We start from the raw sequence: 16,863 nt of genomic DNA on the forward strand, positions 1-16,863 counted from the left end.
ATGGAGGTGAGAGACACATTTATCCTGCTAAGCACAGCATACTTGAAACAAGATTTGATCAGACCTCAAGGCCCAGTAGAAATGATAGAAACGCATGATGAGGCCGAGCACGGTGGCTTACGCCTGTAATCCTGGCACTCTCAGAGGCCCAGGTGGGTGCATTGCCCTGAGCTCACGGTTCAAGGAATGCATGACGGCTTCTGATATCTCTCTCTCCCCTCTACTGCCCGTCTTCTGAGCAGCTTTAGTGGTGTATAATTCACATGCCACGTAAGTTACCTATTTAAAGTAGAGTGGTTTTTATTCACAGAGTTGTATAACCATCATCACAATCAATTTAGGAACATTTTTTATCATCCAAAAATAAATCCCATACCCAATTAGTAGTCACTTCCCATTTTCCCCTTAGATTCCCAGTTCTCCAAACCTTGGCAACCACCAACTACGTTCCATCTCTTATGGATTTGCCTCTTATGGATTTGCCACTGTAAATGTGGTCCTGTGAAACTGGCTTCTTATCTTGGCATCATGTTTTCAGGGCTCATCCCTGTCGCAGTAGGCACCAGTACTCCATTCCTTTCCATGGCTAGAGAATATCCCACTCTAAACCACATTTTATCGATCCACTTCTCAATTGGACATTTAGCTTGTTTCCTCTTTGGGGTTATTATACATAGTGCTGCTGTGAAATTTTTTTGTTCAAGTTTTGTGTGGTCATTCATTTTCATTTCTCTTGGATACGTAGCCAGAGGGGGATTGTTGAATAATATGATAAGTCTGTATATTTAATCATTTGAGGAACAGAACTGCTGGGCTGTTTTCCCAAGTGGCTGCACCATTTTACATTGCCACAATTAATGTATCACTGTTCCAGTTTCTTCACATCCTCACCAGCACTTATCTGTATTTTGACCATAGCCATCCTAGTGGGTTTGAAGGAGTATCTTGGGGTTTTGATTTGCATTCTCCTAATGACTAATGGTGCTGAATATCATTTAATATGCTTATTGGTATATATCTTTGTATATCCTTTGAGAAATATTTATTTGACTCCCTTGCCTATTTTTAAATGTTTTTTTTATATTATTGAGAAGTAGGATTCTTTAAAAATATATTCTAGATACAATTACCTTAGAAGATAGCTCATTTGAAAAATTTTCCCCTGTTGTAAGGATATTATTCTTTTTGCTTCCTTGATTGTGCACTTTGAAACACACAATTTTTAAATCTTGATTATGTCTAACTTACCTATTTTTTTCTTTAGTTGCTTGTGTTTTTAGTATTATGGCTAAGAAACCCTTGCTTAATCCAAGTCACAAAGATTTATGTCTGTATTTTCTTCTAAGTTTTATAGTTTCAGCTCTTACATTTAGGTCTTTGGTCCATTTTGAGTTCATAGTTCATATATAGTGTGAGGTGGGTTGATACCTTATCATTCCCATTCAGCAAGTTTATATTTGGATCAGAAAATAATGCCTTTAAAAAATATACATTTTTATTTCACAATATGTTAAAAGCACAGATTTTCCTAAATACGATTTTAATAATATTTTGCTTAAGAAATTATGAACTCAATATAAAAAAAATCAGGGTCTGTATTTGGTATTATTTTTAACATCCATGAAATGGGAATGATTTGTGAGGATTAAATGAAATAATATACATCAAGTATCTAGTACAGTGCCTCTCTAGTACTTAGTAAATGTTTTCTAAACCTCTACTGCATTAGAGGTTTAATAAATATTTGTGAATGGTGAATACAAACTAGGGTTTTAGCGATGATAAAGGCAGATATAATCTCCCCTTACATGGAGTTTATATTCTAGAAGAGTTATTGCAAACATCTGATTGCAAAATAATAATTTATTTATTTATTTTCTTGTATTTACACATAAGGGTGCAAAATAATTATCTAATTTTATTGATGCTTCTGATAATGTACTTTTAGGGGTCCTACTCCCGCTAGAAATGGTTATAATATCTGCTTTGTAGTGACAGTTTTATTTCTTCTTTTCTGATCAATATATTCTTTTTTTTTTTTTGCATTTTTGGCCAGGGCCGGGCTTGAACCCACAACCTTCAGTATATGGGGCCAGCACCCTACTCCTTGAGCCACAGGTGCTGCCCAACCATTATATTCTTTCTCTTTTTCTTGTCATATTGCACAGGCTAAAATCTCCAATATAATATTAAGTTCTAATTGTGATAGTGGGCATTTTTCTCCTGTGCCACACTTTCATGGGAATACTTTCATTTTAGATGATAATTGCTCTAGTTTTTTTTTTTTTAATGTAGGTTTCCTTATCAAATTAAGAAAATTCTATTCATTACCAATTTACTAGAATCTTTGTCATGGATAGTTGTTGCACTTTCTGCAACATTTTTGCATCTGTTGAAATAATCAGATGATTTTTCTCTTTTAATCTGAAATGAGAGTTTAAGAAGGTGGCTAAATAACTTAGTATATAAAGGTCAGTTTCCTTTTGGAAACCAATAGCAAACAACTAGAAAAGCTACTTAGGATATAAATTTAAAATAAAATCAGAGAAAATGAAGTAACTAAACATAAATCTGACAAAAAATGTTCAAGACCTCTACAGAGAAAAAATTTAAAAACCTTAAATACAAAGATAGTAAGAAAACAGAAGTAAATGTCATTTATATTCAAGGATTGGAAGCTTTAAATTTTTTTTTTTTTTTTTTTGAGATAGTCTCAAGCTGTCGCCCTGGGTAGAGTGCTGTGACATCATAGCTCACAGCACCTCAGCAATTCTCTTGCCTCAGCCTCCCAAGTAGCTGGGACTACAGGCACCTGCCACAATGCCCAGCTGTTTTTTGGTTGTAGTTATCATTATTGTTTGGCAGGCCCAGACTGGATTCAAACCCACCAGCTCTGGTGTATGTGGCTGGCACCCTAGCCGCTGAGCTACAAGCGCCAAGCCAGAAGCTTTAATATTTTTAAAGATGTCAGTTTTCTCAAATTGATCTTTAGGACCAACAATATTACAATTAAAATCTCAATAGAGTTTTATATAGAATTTGATAAGATGATCCTAATATTTCTATGTAAGAATCCCAGAGAGAAGCCAGTGATGATCTTAGCTATCAACGGCACAGAAATAATGATTCCCAGGAATATGCCTTGAAGTGCTATAAACTTTACATCTGCAGTTTACCATGACAGGAGAGTAAGGGCTCCTCCTCCTCCTTTGCCTTCAGGATTTCCTGTAAGAACCTCTCATTGGTGGACTCTAATTCAGAACCCTTCTGGCAAAGGAGTCTGGGAAGTATAGTTTTGGCACTTTAGCTCCTATGATACAGAGAGCTATTATTCACAAGGAGCAAAAATGTTTTGTTAATTATGAGTGATCTCTTGCCATTAGCCAGTTGTCTTGTTTTTTTTTTTTTTTTTGAGACAGAGTCTCACTTTGTTGCCCTGGGTAGAGTGCTGTGGCATCACAGGTCATAGCAACCTCAAACTCTTGGGCTCAAGCGATTCTCCTGCCTCAACCTCCCTAGTAGCCTATTACCATGCTTGGCTACTTTTTTCTTTCCTTCCTTCCTTCCTTCCTTCCTTCCTTCCTTCCTTCCTTCCTTCCTTCCTTCCTTCCTTCCTTCCTTCCCTCCCTCCCTCCCTCCCTCCCTCCCTCCCTCCCTCCCTCCCTCCTTCCTTCCTTCCTTCCTTCCTTCCTTCCTCCTTCTTTCCTTCTTTCTTTTCTTTCTTTCTTTCTTTCGTCACTATGTTGCCCTGAGTAGAGTGCCATGGCGTCATAGCTCACAGCAACCTCAAACTCTTGGGCTCAATTGATCTCTTGCCTCCATTTCCCTAATAACTGGGACTACAGGCACCTGCCACAACACCTGGCTATTTTTAGAAACAGGGTCTCTCTCTTTTTCAGGCTGGTGTGTAACTTGTGAGCTCAAGCAATCCATCCACTTTGGCCTCCTGGAGTGCTGGGATTACAGGTGTGAGCCACTGGGTCCAGCCTAGCCACTTCTCTTGAATTTTCATAAGCCAGGCCTGACTTTATCTGCTTCAGTCACCTGGTCATTAAGAACTTTTCAAGAAGCCTTAGGGTTGTCTTTATTTTTTTAAACTTCTAAGTGTATATATATTTATTTTCGAGAGGTTTTGCTATGTTGTATAGCTTGAACTCCTGGACTCAAGCAGTTCTCTTGCCTCAGCCTCCAAAGTAGCTGAGTCTACAGGTGTGGTGCACTACCCCTAGATGAGAAGCTGTACATTCCTGAAGAACCCATGGTTGTGGTTTAAGGAGAGCCGGTCCAGTAGCAGGAGTAGATGCCACAGGAGTCTGGGCTGTTCTGCCTTTAGAGCCTGTGTACATCTGATGGCTATGATCCCCTTCCCCTCAAAGATGGAGTGCTGCTCATTTGCCTGCCTTTATGGTGTGATATTCATGATGAACTGCTCAGACTTCAGAGTCACCTGATGTCCCAGGTTGGCCATTCAGTCTCTGCCAGAGCCCAGTTGCAAGCCAACAGCTCTTCTCAAAGGAGGGGTGATTGTTCCCAAATAGGATACTACCTAGCTCTAAATTCCTAGGGGTGCATTCTGTGACTCCCTTCTCAGGGCTTGACAGAGGCTGCAAGCACAGCTTACCTGCCACAGATACTTTGGCACCAATGGATCTGCTAATTTATAAGTTCCATGGGGCAGAGCAGCTTTTCTACAGCTTGGAGCAGGGGCATAGCCTTCCCTGCTATGGACATCATACAAAGCATATGGCCTTACAGTGGTTGGGTAAAAGTTTAGAAGTAATACTTTCAAATGTGGTTCAAGTTGCCTCCCAAATCCAAAGAGGCGCCGCATTTTAAAGGGCAGAGTGGTACTGAGAAGAGACAGGCCACATCCAGCACCTTAGACAGGCTCTTTGTAATCCTGCTCTCCCAGGATATACCACTCATACTCACGAGCATTGCAAAGCCTTTACTTCTATGGTGGTTACATCTCTATCCTCATTAAGTAACATCCCTGTGGTTTAGTTTAAAAACCATGATGAGGACAGCTCTCTGAATCCATTTGAACCTCTGTTCAAAAGAATGATAGTGCCGTTTCTTTGAGTTTGGTTTTGCATTTTATGGTACGTAAAGTAGCTTTTGAGCACTTTTTAAGTTTTAATAAGAATGAGCTTTGTTCTTTGTCTGGACAGATGTGATGCCAGCATAGCCAGGCTCTCTGCAGAGCACAAAACTACCTATGAGGGGCTCCAGCACTTGAACAAAGAACAGCAAGCTGCCAAACTCATCCTGGAAACAAAAATCAAAGATGCAGAGGGACAGGTATGACCTGTTTCGGGTGGCGTTTTAAAAGAGGGCAATTTACCCTCAGCTAAGAATAACGTAGTCTTGATTATTTCTTACGTGAGAAACCAGCTGGGGCACCTAGCATGGGTTTATGTAAACAAAAGCATCTTCTCTTTTTTACTTTTTCCTTCCCTATTTGATGGGAGAAGCCCTTCATGAGCCTGGCAACCAAGCCTCCAAGATTTTTCTGCATAGTCTTAATTATAGGGGTTCTTTCCCCTCATTCCTGAAACAATATATTTCAGAAATTCTAGGTTTCATCTCTAAAAATCGCTCTTACACAGGTAAGTGGCCAGGCATTGCTTTACACCTCACTCTTCCCAATCTTTGGCTCAGGAAATAGTTACCGTATTCACTAGGAGTGATCACGGGCCCCGCTTCTTCACACAGTCTGTATGTGGGACGAAGGTGGGACAAAGCTGGAGGGTAGGCTGGCTGATGGATTCGAGGGTCTTTGGCCTTGACATTCACAGATTAATTTCACAAAGCCAGAACTCTTGGCATTTCACAGCTTGCTTTTTGGCCACTTTGCCATAGTAGGTGTTGTTTTCTAGGACTTTTCCCATATTTGCTAGTCTTCATCGAAAGAGACACTCTTATAGTAAAATATGGGCATTGGGTCATTTATTGGATGAAAAATATTTACACCCTAATTACTACCTTCAATAATGAGCGAAAGCTACTATGTAAAATATAAAATAAAAGAATAAAAAGACAAATCCAATACTTTTTTTTTTGAAGAATGAGAATGGAATGAGTGCACCAGAAAATAGTAAGGAGACCTTCAGCTTCCTGGTAGGTAACCAAGCCAAGTAAAATATACGCAGAAATTCATCAAAAGAGGCATACTTTTTCATTATTCTGGATCTGAAAAATACCGTGAATTTTAGGAACATTAAACATTGTAATTTTTGCAGGAAATGCAGCCATCTCACAAAGGCCTAGTTTAACACTGAATGTTAGTAAAAAGACACTGGAATTTAATTGGGTAGATAGTGGGGAGGGAGCAGAAGGGTTAGAGTCTGTAAGTCCGTTGTATTTACCAGTGACCTGACTTGATATGGAGGTAAAACTGGGACCTTCGTGGACTTTATAAATGATTAAAAATTCCATTTTCTGTGACTAACAGCCATACTGATGGTAGAAATTCCAAGGTGAAGTTGACCCTGTTTCATGCCAGCTGGTGGAAGTAGTGGGCCTGGGCAGGGAACTGTGAAGTGCTGGTGTGTGATGAATATTTTGGGAGTGTTACTGGTCTTGATTTTGATGAGTGTGTAAGAGGGAAAAGGGAGGTGGAAAGATGAGGTGAACTCCTTGATGAATTTACTAAATTGGATTGGATCTCAACGCCATTATGTAGAATACGGCTTACTAAATGCTTTTGGGATTGACATCTGAAGAGGAGGTCAGATGTCATATTTATAAACAAGGTTTCCTTTCCAGATTTCTCAGCTTTTGAACAAAGTGGACTTGTCTATATCAGAGCAGAGCACCAAACTGAAGATGTCCCACAGAGACAGTAACCACCAGCTTCAGCTCTTGGACACTAAGTAAGTCATCAATTTATAAAAAAATTTTTTGGTTGAAGTTCTTTATGAGTTAATGCAATACATTTTTTTACCCTCGTGGTTTTTATTTCTTATACAAAGTAAAAACACAGGAGAAGTTAAAAGGAGAAGTTTCCACACAGCATGTTGCCACATTTTCTTCATAATTATTGTTTTTAGTGGTTGTATAGCAATCCATGTGTTCATTTGGTAAATACAGGGGGTCCATAAAGTTCACCTGCAATTAAGCTATTTTAAATTTCACACCAACTTTGTGTCTACCCTGTATTTATTGAGTACTGGCCTAGGCACTGAGGAACTAGTAATGAACAAAACCCAGATTCCAGTCTTATCCTTGAGGGTTGACAGTCTGTGGAGCTGATGACCATTAATCAAATAACGACTTAAACAAGCACATGTAATGTGTCATATTATTAAATATTAATCAAATAATGACTTAGACAAGCTTATGCAACATTATTACTAAAGGTAATAGGGCTTTAAAGGAAAGGCATGTGGTAGTGGTAAGCTGAATAAAGGCTCACCAAGTATCTCCATATCTTCATCCCTGGATCTGGTGCATATGTAACCTTTTTTTTTTTGAGACAGAGCCTCAAGCTGTTGCCCTCAGTAGAGTGCTGTGGCATCACAGTTCACAACAACCTCCAACTCCTAGGCTCAAGCCATTCTCCTGCCTCTGCCTCCCAAGTAGCTAGGGCCACAGGTGCCCGCCACAACGCCCAGCCGTCATTGTTGTTTGGTGGGCCCGGGCTGGATTGGGACCTGCCAGCTCAGGTGTATGGTTGGCACCTTAGCCACTTGAGCCACAGGCACCGAGCCTGCATATGTAACCTTATATGGCTAAAGGGACTTTGCAGATATGATTAAGTGATAGATTTTTTATTTTATTTTATTTATTTTATTTTTTGTTATTAAGTCAAATACACATAGATCATGAATTTGTCCTGGGTTAACTGAGTAAACCTGATATAATCACTAGAGGGAGGCAGGAGGGTCAGAGGCGAGAGAGGAGGCCGTGTGACAAAGGAAGCAAGACTGAGTGATATACGCTGGAGGTGGGGGAAGGGGTTCTGGGCCGAGGAGCACAGGTGACCACCAGAAGCTGCAAAAAACAAGGAAATGATTCTCCCCTCAGAGCCTCCAAAAGAAACCACCCCTGCAGACAACGTGACTTTACCCCCAGTGATGTCTAGCTTCCAGAGCTGTAAGAGAACAAATTGATATTGTTTATGCCACCAAGTTCATGGTAATTTCTCAGAGCAGCCACAGGAGACTAATACTATGGTGCTGTCAGACTAACAGAGACCTGGCTGTGGGGCCTTCCTAAGGAAGGGATGTTTGAGGGCAGAGCTGAAGAATGGATAGGCTTTGCCACAAAGAGGAGGGTGAGGATACATGAAATTGGATAGCCTGTCGTGGGAGCAATGCAGCGTGTAAGAAACTGAAAGATGGCAAGGGTGGCTGGAATGGAGGGTCAGAAGAAGTGGTGGAACATGTGAGGCTGGAAAGTGGTGGCCAGTGTGCAGGTGTAGGTTTTGTGGCAGTGGTAGAAGCAGATATAAGAGGATGGAGTGAGAAGGCCTGACGTGTGGTGCCTAATCAGAACTCTGGGAGGAGACAATGGAGAAAATTGAGGACAGGGGTTATCTGAAGAGATGATGACAAATAATAATAGAGAATTGATGATAGAGAAATCTCAAATTCTGAAAGGCGAATAATTATTAGGCTTATTCTAGTTAGAAGGAAAAAAAAAAAAAAAGAAGAAGACCAGACACATCAGAGTAAAAGTGCAGAACACCAAACATAGAAAGGCTATCTTAAAGCAGAGAGAGAAATCACACCAATTCTGGAGTCCCAGCTGTGTTAATGGGGGCTGGGTGAAGGTTGGTCTAATTCCTTCAAGGGCTGAGAGAGAATGATTGTCAACCCAGCCCTTTGTCAACTCAGCCCTTTGTTCTTAGGCAAATAAGAACTCGGGGGTTTACTAATAAACCTTCATGAAAGGAATTTTTAAAAGATAGCTTTCAGGTAAAAAAAAAAATAATACAAAAGGAAGGTCTGAGATAAAAGAAGAAAGGATGGGCAAAGAATGTGATATGTATGGGCAAATCTAAACAAATAATAATATTGAGATCTAACTTGTGGAGTGTCAAAACACTACACAACCCAAAACCAGAATCTTGACTTACAACAACATATAAGTTAGGAGGAAGGTTTCCGAAATGAAAGTGTTCTAAGGAATTTTTTAGGGTCAAATTATAGATATTGAATAACATCAGGTTTTGCTAGATTAAGTGTATATATTAAAATTTCTATTCTGAAAATAAAGTCAGAGTAGGTAATTTCCAAATGTTAGAAAAAATCCAATGGTTGAAAATTCACATAAGTGTTGGCAAGGATGTGAACAAGACCTCTTTGTACCATTGAGCAAAGTGTGAGGGAGTTCTGCTACTCTGGCAAGCAAGAGTAAAGGTCGACATGTTCATACCTTAGAGAAACTCTGCACATGAGAATTAGGAGCTATGTGTCAGTATTTTTATAACACTATTAATTTTAGTTTTAGTTTTTTTGTTGTTTTTTTTTTGAGACAGAGTCTCACTCTACTCTTGCCTGGGCTAGAGTGCTGTGGTATCAGTCTAACTCACAGCAACCTCAAAATTCTGGGCTCAAGTCATCCTCCTGTCTCAGCCTCCTGAGTAGCTAAGACTATAGGCACCCATCACAATGCCTGGCTAATTCTTTCTATTTTTCATAGAGCAGGATCTTGCTCTTAGCTGTGAACTACCATACACAGCCCACAACATTGTTATTTTTAATAGAAAAATTGATACAAACAAACCAAAACAAGTATCTGTCAACAGAAGAATGGATAAATGGTAGTATATTTGTAAAATGGAATATTACTCAACTATACACATCAGCGTGGATGATTCCATAGATAGCAACGTTAAGTGAAAAAAGAATTTGTAGAAACTCACACTGTATTATTGTCCCATTTATGTAAAATGTAAAAATATGAACTGAAAACTGTTTTAGGATTTGTCTAAATCAATAGAACAAAATGGTAAAGAATAGTAAATTTCAGTTAATGGGCTCGGGGCCTGAAGCTCAGTGGCTAGGGTACCAGCCATATACACCAGAGTTGGTAGGTTCAAATCCTGCCTGGGCCTGCCAAACAACAATGACAACTACAACCAAAACATAGTTGGGCGTTGTGGTGAGCGCGTGTCGTCCCAGCTACCCTGTTTCCCCGAAAATAAGACAGTGTCTTATTTTAAGGTGTGTGCCCAAAGATGCACTAGGTCTTATTTTCAGGGGATGTCTTATCTTTCCTGTAAGTAGGTCTTATTTTTCGGAGGATGTCTTATTTTCGGGGAAACAGGGTACTTGGGAGGCTGAGGCAAGAGAATCACTTAAGCACAAGGGTTGGAGGTTGCTGTGAGCTGTGACACTATGGCCCTCTACTGAGGGCAATGTAATGAGACTCTATCTAAAAAAAAAAAAAGTAAAACCCTGTCTCTACTAAAAATAGAAAAACTAGCTGGGTGTAGTGGTGCATGTCTGTAATCCCAGCTACTTAGGAGGCTGTGGCAAGAGGATTGCTTAAGCCCAAGAGTTTAAGGTTGTTGTGAGCTATGACGCCACAGCACTCTACCAAGGGTGACAAAGTGAGCCTCTGTCTCAAAAAAAGAAAAAAAAATAGAAAAAAGTAAGGGGAAGTAGCATATATGAGCAGTTACTATAAGGAATTTGGAAAGGGAGAGGATGACAGGAATAGAAGATTGGGACTTTTTTTTTTTTTTTTTCAATTTTCCTTTTGACTTAAATTAGGAAATATCCATATGGTGCAAGAGCAATTTGGGGAACATTAGTGAGAAAGGGAGCCAGGCTCCAGTCTTGGAGACAGAAGGGACAGGGAAGAAGAGCCTGGGGAAGGAGGGGAGCCTGGAAGAGGAGATGAGAGACGCTATGTTCTCTGAGCCCAGAGTACCACGGACACCCAGAAACACAGAGGGTGGCACCTGGCACAGCTCTGTGTCATCACGTGTCACCTCTGTGCTTGCACTGCCACTTCTCATGGCTAGGGGTCATCACCAGCTGCTCGTCTGTTATAACTCCCTGCCTTTCCTCCTTCCCAACTTAGTGCTAAGCGCAGTACTTGAAAAAGGTAAGCATGTAATTCTGATCGAGCTGCTTAATGCTGGCATACTTACCAGAAATCTGATAAATGGAAATTGAGGCAGTCTGATGTCATTAAGAATTGTTTTAGAGGGTGGCGCCTGTGGCTCAGTCGGTAAGGCGCTGGCCCCATATGCTGAGGGTGGCGGGTTCAAACCCGGCCCTGGCTGAACTGCAACCAAAAAATAGCCGGGCGTTGTGGCGGGCGCCTGTAGTCCCAGCTACTCGGGAGGCTGAGGCAAGAGAATCGCTTAAGCCCACGAGTTGGAGGTTGCTGTGAGCTGTGTGATGCCACAGCACTCTACCGAGGGCCATAAAGTGAGACTCTGTCTCTACAAAAAAAGAAAAGAATTGTTTTAGGGGTGGTGCCTGTAGCTCAGCGGGTAGGACGCTGGCCACATACACCAAGGCTGGGGGTTTGAACCCGGCGCAGGCCAGCTAAACAGCAACGACAACTGCAACAACAAAAAAATAGCGGGGATGTGGCTCCTATAGTCCCAGCTACTTGGGAGGCTGAGGCAAGAGAATTGCTTAGGCCCAAGGGTTTGAGGTTGCTGTGAGCTGTGATATCATGGCACTCTACTCAGAGGGACAGCTTAAGACTCTGTTTCAAAAAAAAAAATTGTTTTACATCTAACTTGCTAATTTCTTTTCTCTTAGATTTAAAGGTACAGTTGAAGAACTCAGTAACCAGATTTTATCTGCACGGAGTTGGTTGCAGCAAGAACAAGAGCGGATAGAAAAAGAACTTTTACAGAAAATTGAGAAGCTTTCCTTGATTGTTAAGGAAAACTGTGTAGGTATTGACGTTTAGCAATAATTTGGTAAAGTTATTCAGTGGGAGCCTACAGTGTTTGAATAATATGCGGTAACTTATCACTGATTTATTTGGCAATATCTAGAGCTGTTCAGTCATTTCTTGCCTTAAAATCCATTTCCTTAGTTCACTATTGATTCTTTGTATTCTTCTTAAAGAGAACACTTTGACCTGTTTTGATTAACAAAGGCCACATAGAAAATTTCAGTACTTTTGGTTAAGAGGAATTTAAGTCAAGATCTTAATGATCCAAATTGTCCATGTTCATTTTTTTTTGAGACGGAATCTTACCTTGTTACCCCCCAGTAGAGTACTGTGGTATCACGACTCACAGCAACCTCAAACTCTTGGGCTCAAGCGATTCTCTTGCCTCAGCCTCCCAGGGTAGCTGGGACGACAGGCACCCATCACAAGACGTGGCTATTTTTTTTAGAGACAGAGTCTCACTCTCGTTCAGGCTGGTCTCCAAATCCTGAGCTCAAGCAATCTACCCACCTCGGCCTCCCAGAGTGCTGGGATTACAGGTGTGAGCCGCTGTGCCCGGCCTGTTAGTGTTCATTTCTAAGCAAAACTAACAGTTATTTAAGTCTAGGGACCATTTTGATTAAACAAACAATACTAACAGTTACTGACTTATCCCAGTTGATCTGGTTTTGCCTTTCTCTGGTGTTGAACAGATTCCTCCCTCCCGACACCTCCACCCCACTGTCTCTGCAGTGTGCAGTAGCAGAGTGCAGCATGTCAAGGGAATCCACTAATTTCTTTTTCCTCTTCCTTGTCCTTTTGCCCTAGTCTGTCACAGAGTTAAGCTTTGCAGAACTGTTTTAAAACCATATCAAGCAAGGCTTTCTTATTTAGCCTTCAGAGTCAGTAGATGCTCAAACCAGCATTTGGCAAGCACATTTTGTGGGTTTTGGTTATTTTAGGGTGACCATTTCCCCTTCCCTTCTCTTTTCTTGCCCTGCTTCCTCTGTGGGACTTTGGTGATTGAAGCTGAAGTGACAGGTGTAGTTTGCATCTCTGACTCCCCTGTCTCCAGATGTGGGCTGTGGAGTTGCACGTGGTGCGCTGAGTGCCATCTGGAGAGCCCGGTCACGCCATAGCCCATTTATAGCATGCCAATTGAAGTCCTGGCCTCCCAAGCTCACCTGCACACACAGAATCCCATAGAAACCAAGCATGGTAAAAAGGAAAGGGAAGAAAATATTTAACATTCCAAATATTTTAAGGTTTCAAATATTTTCTTTTAATATTTCCCCATGTTTTCACCAGATCTACTGACTGATTTACTTAGATTCATACTAATACATTTGTACTAGCAATTCTGGGTCTTGGGATCACCATTTATTTTGACATGTGGATTGGTTTAATAACTAACAGTAAACCCTAGAGTAATGGTGTCTTTAGTAAAATAGAAGCTTATTTTTATTTCACGTAAAATTAATTCTAGGGATAGGCAACAGAGGACGGATATGATGGCTTGTCAGTCCTAGTGACCCAGGATCTTTCTAGTTTAATTTTTTGCCAATCCTAGAGAGCGACCCACCTCCTCATAATTCAAATGGCTGCTAGGACTCCAGCCATTATGTCTGAATTCCAGAAACAAAAGGAAGAAGGAGGAGTAAGGATACTAGCCAGCTTTTAACTTTTCCTGGAAGCCACACAGACCAGAGCTTCCCTCTGATCATCTAGAACTCAATCCCATGGCCCCACCCAACTCAGGAGACAGCGGCAAGTGTTGTCTTCATTCTGGACGACCTTGTACCCCGCTGAAAATTGGGCATCTGTGAAGAAAGAAATGGAGAATAGAGACTGGGTGGGTCATCAGGGCCACTGCAATTCTGTTCCTTGCAGACGATTGTTAAATGATGTTATGGCTGATGGAAATATGGGGCAGACTTTCTTTTCGGAATAATCAAGTACAATTGTTATCACGGATCTCAGGGAGCCAGTGAAAGGGACATGGAGAAGAAGCTCGGCCAGATGTCAGCCAGACTGGACAAAATAGAAGAGGGTCACAAGAAGACGAGTGATGGGCAGAGAACAAAGCAAGACGAGGAGAAGATACATGGGCGGATCACCAAGCTGGAGTTGCAGATGAACCAGAACTTAAAGGAGATGAAAGCAGAAATTAATGCGGGTAGGCCAAAACCAGACAGCTCACATGGTGTATTTTCTATCTGATCTAAAAGCCTGGTAATTAGTGTCCCCCTGCAGCTGCTCATGAGCCTGGCTAATGGTAGGTGAAAATGTCCTTGGTTGATTTTCTAAGTACCTGTGCTGTCTTGAACTGAAATGCTGCGTGAATGTCAAGAGCCACCACCAGGGACAGGCAAACAACACTAAAATGGCCCAGCTTGCAACTGAAGTCCATTTTCTTTAGTGCCGTCTGCAGATTCTTTTCTGTTCATAGCCAAGGTCAGCATGTCTCAGAAGTAAGTACATTCCTTTCAGGGCCTTTTGAGGGCTTATTTTATACTCTTCACTGTGTACAGTACCACCCTGGCAATGAATGGTTTCCTGTCCTCAGAAGTCAACAAGGCCCATCCATTCACGCTTGTTTAGAGGCAAATGTTAGAGCTGATGTGAAGTTCTGAGGACTGTCACTTAAAGGAGGGATTAGATTTACTCTGAACTCAGGAATACAGAACTGGGGCCAATAATGGAAGTTACTGGAAGACAGATTTTAATTCAATAGGAGGCACAAGTATCTTATGGTTTCTATAAGATACTGGTAGCTTTGTGAGCTTGAATATTCTTGGTTACTGAAAGTTTTCAAGTGGGGGCTGGTTGATTGTGGTCAGTAAGGAGGAAACAATCTTGTGGCGTGAAAAGTAGGACTAACTTATTTCCTAGCTCCTTACAATCACAGTAGAACCTCTATCATTGATCGCCTCCCTACATTGACCACTTCCTTAAGTTGACTAAATTTTTATAAGCCACACATGCACCATAGGTAAGTATCAGCACAGGAGGGCTCATTCATTATATTGAGCACCTCTGTATGTTGACCAGTTTGTTACAGTCCCTTGAGTGGTCAACTTACAGAGGTTCTATTATATATGATTCCATAAATTTTCTTCTGTGGAATTTTTCTGTTTTGGCCACATGGAAATAAAAATACCTAGTTACCCCAAGAATAATTTTGTCATTATTACCAGAAGTTAATTTATTTGAGTAGAAGCTATAATTATGCATTGGAGAACTTGCAAAGATAAAAATGGGTTTTCTTTCTCAGTTTTTTGGACTATGAAAATATGGTATTTGAATATTTTGATGTTTAACTTTGCATCATTTCCTGAATGAATTTGTTATCTATTCAATATACCATTGGGGTTGTTAATATATAGTATCTAATAAGAAATGCCTATGAGCCTTTTGAAAATTAAAACTAAAACTATTTTTAAATTATAAAAACAATATATTTCTTTTTCTTTCTTTTTTTTGAGACAGAGGTCTATGAGAGGTCTTTTGAGACTATGGTTGCCCTTGGTAGAGTGCTGTAGCGTCACAGCTCACGGCAACCTCCAACTTTTGGGCTTAAGCAATTCTGTTGCCTCAGGCTCCCAAGTAGCTGGGACTGTAGGCACCCGCCACAATGCCCAGCTATTTTTTGTTGCAGTTGTCATTGTTCCTGGTCTGAGTTCGAACCCACCACCCTTCGTGTATGTGGCTGGCACAGTAACCACTGTGCTATGGGCACCAAGCCAAGCAATATATTTTTTAATGGAAAATCATAAAGCATAAAATATTTTTAAAAATGTAACTTCTCTCACTCAGAGGTCACTTTATGTGTATCTTTCTATGCATGTAGGATATTTATGTGCTTTTCAAAATAAAAGTTCAGGCTTCCGTGCCTGTGGCTCAAGCGGCTAAGGCACCAGCCACATACACCTGAGCTGGCGAGTTCAAATCCAGCCCGGGCCCGCCACACAACAATGACGGCTGCAACCAAAAAATAGCTGGGTGTTGTGGCAGGTGCCTGTGGTCCCAGCTACTTGGGAGGCGGAGGCAGGAGAATCGCTTGAGCCCAGGAGTTGGAGCTTGCTGTGAGCTGTGATGCCAGGGCACTCTACCCAGGGTGACAGCTTGAGGCTGTCTCAAAAAAGAAAAAAAAAAAAAGTTCATACTCTACATGCTGATTTGTAAATTACTATTTTATATAGCATTATGTTGTATCTGTCTGTGTCAGTAAGAACATTATTTTCAATGAATAATGTGTATATTTTTTCACGAATTGTCCCATAAAGAAAATTTTTTGAGAGAAAATTCTAACTTTACTAATGAAGATAAGAATTTCCTTTTAAATGTTTAATTTAAAAACCAATGGGAATAAAGAATAATATGAATGCCTTTTTAAAACTCCTTTTTATTATTTTAGAACTCCTTTTTATTTATTTATTTATTTATTTTAGCAAAAGAATCTCACTCTGTCCCCCAGGCTGGAGTGCAGTGGTGCAATCATAGCTCACTGCAGTCTCAAACTCCTGGGCTCAAGAGATCCTTCCACCTCATCCTCCCAAATAGCTGGGACCACAGGTGCAAGTTGATTTTTTTTTAAATGTTTTTAGAGGTGGGGTCTTGCTGTGTTGCCCAGGCTGATCTTGGACTTCTGGCTTCAAGTAATCTCCCAGTTCAGCTTCCCAAAATGCTGGGATTATAGATGGGAGCCCTGTGCCTGGCCTGAACTCCTTTTTGATAGAAATTTTTTTAAACTTTTCATTTTGAAATAATTTCCAATTTAGAAAAACTGTAAGAATAGTCCAAGAACTCTATATATCCTAGACTCACCAACTGTTAATATTTTAGAAATATGCTTGATACTTGTATGTATATATACAAATACAGTTTTTTTCCTGAATCGTTTATAAGTTGCAAAAGTCATGATGCCTTTTTACCTCTTTATTATTTCAATGTATATATCCTAAGGACAAAGACAGTCCCTTAAATAACTACCATGTACAATGTACCTCA

General features: G+C 40.6%; 1 protein-coding gene across 6 annotated transcripts in view; it reads left to right on the forward strand.

The window, feature by feature from the left end:
* FAM81A (family with sequence similarity 81 member A) overlaps positions 1-16,863 on the forward strand; it is a 69,671-nt gene that overhangs the window by 49,249 nt on the left and 3,559 nt on the right. For all 6 annotated transcript variants that reach the window (XM_053594031.1, XM_053594033.1, XM_053594034.1 and 3 more), the window contains exons 5-8: positions 5,172-5,301; positions 6,769-6,875; positions 11,733-11,868; positions 13,834-14,029. In XM_053594031.1, the coding sequence (XP_053450006.1) occupies positions 5,172-5,301; positions 6,769-6,875; positions 11,733-11,868; positions 13,834-14,029 (569 nt within the window). The remainder of the gene's footprint in view (positions 1-5,171; positions 5,302-6,768; positions 6,876-11,732; positions 11,869-13,833; positions 14,030-16,863) is intronic.

Source organism: Nycticebus coucang, chromosome 6 (genome assembly GCF_027406575.1).
Source record: "Nycticebus coucang isolate mNycCou1 chromosome 6, mNycCou1.pri, whole genome shotgun sequence".
Classification (NCBI taxonomy): domain Eukaryota; kingdom Metazoa; phylum Chordata; class Mammalia; order Primates; family Lorisidae; genus Nycticebus; species Nycticebus coucang.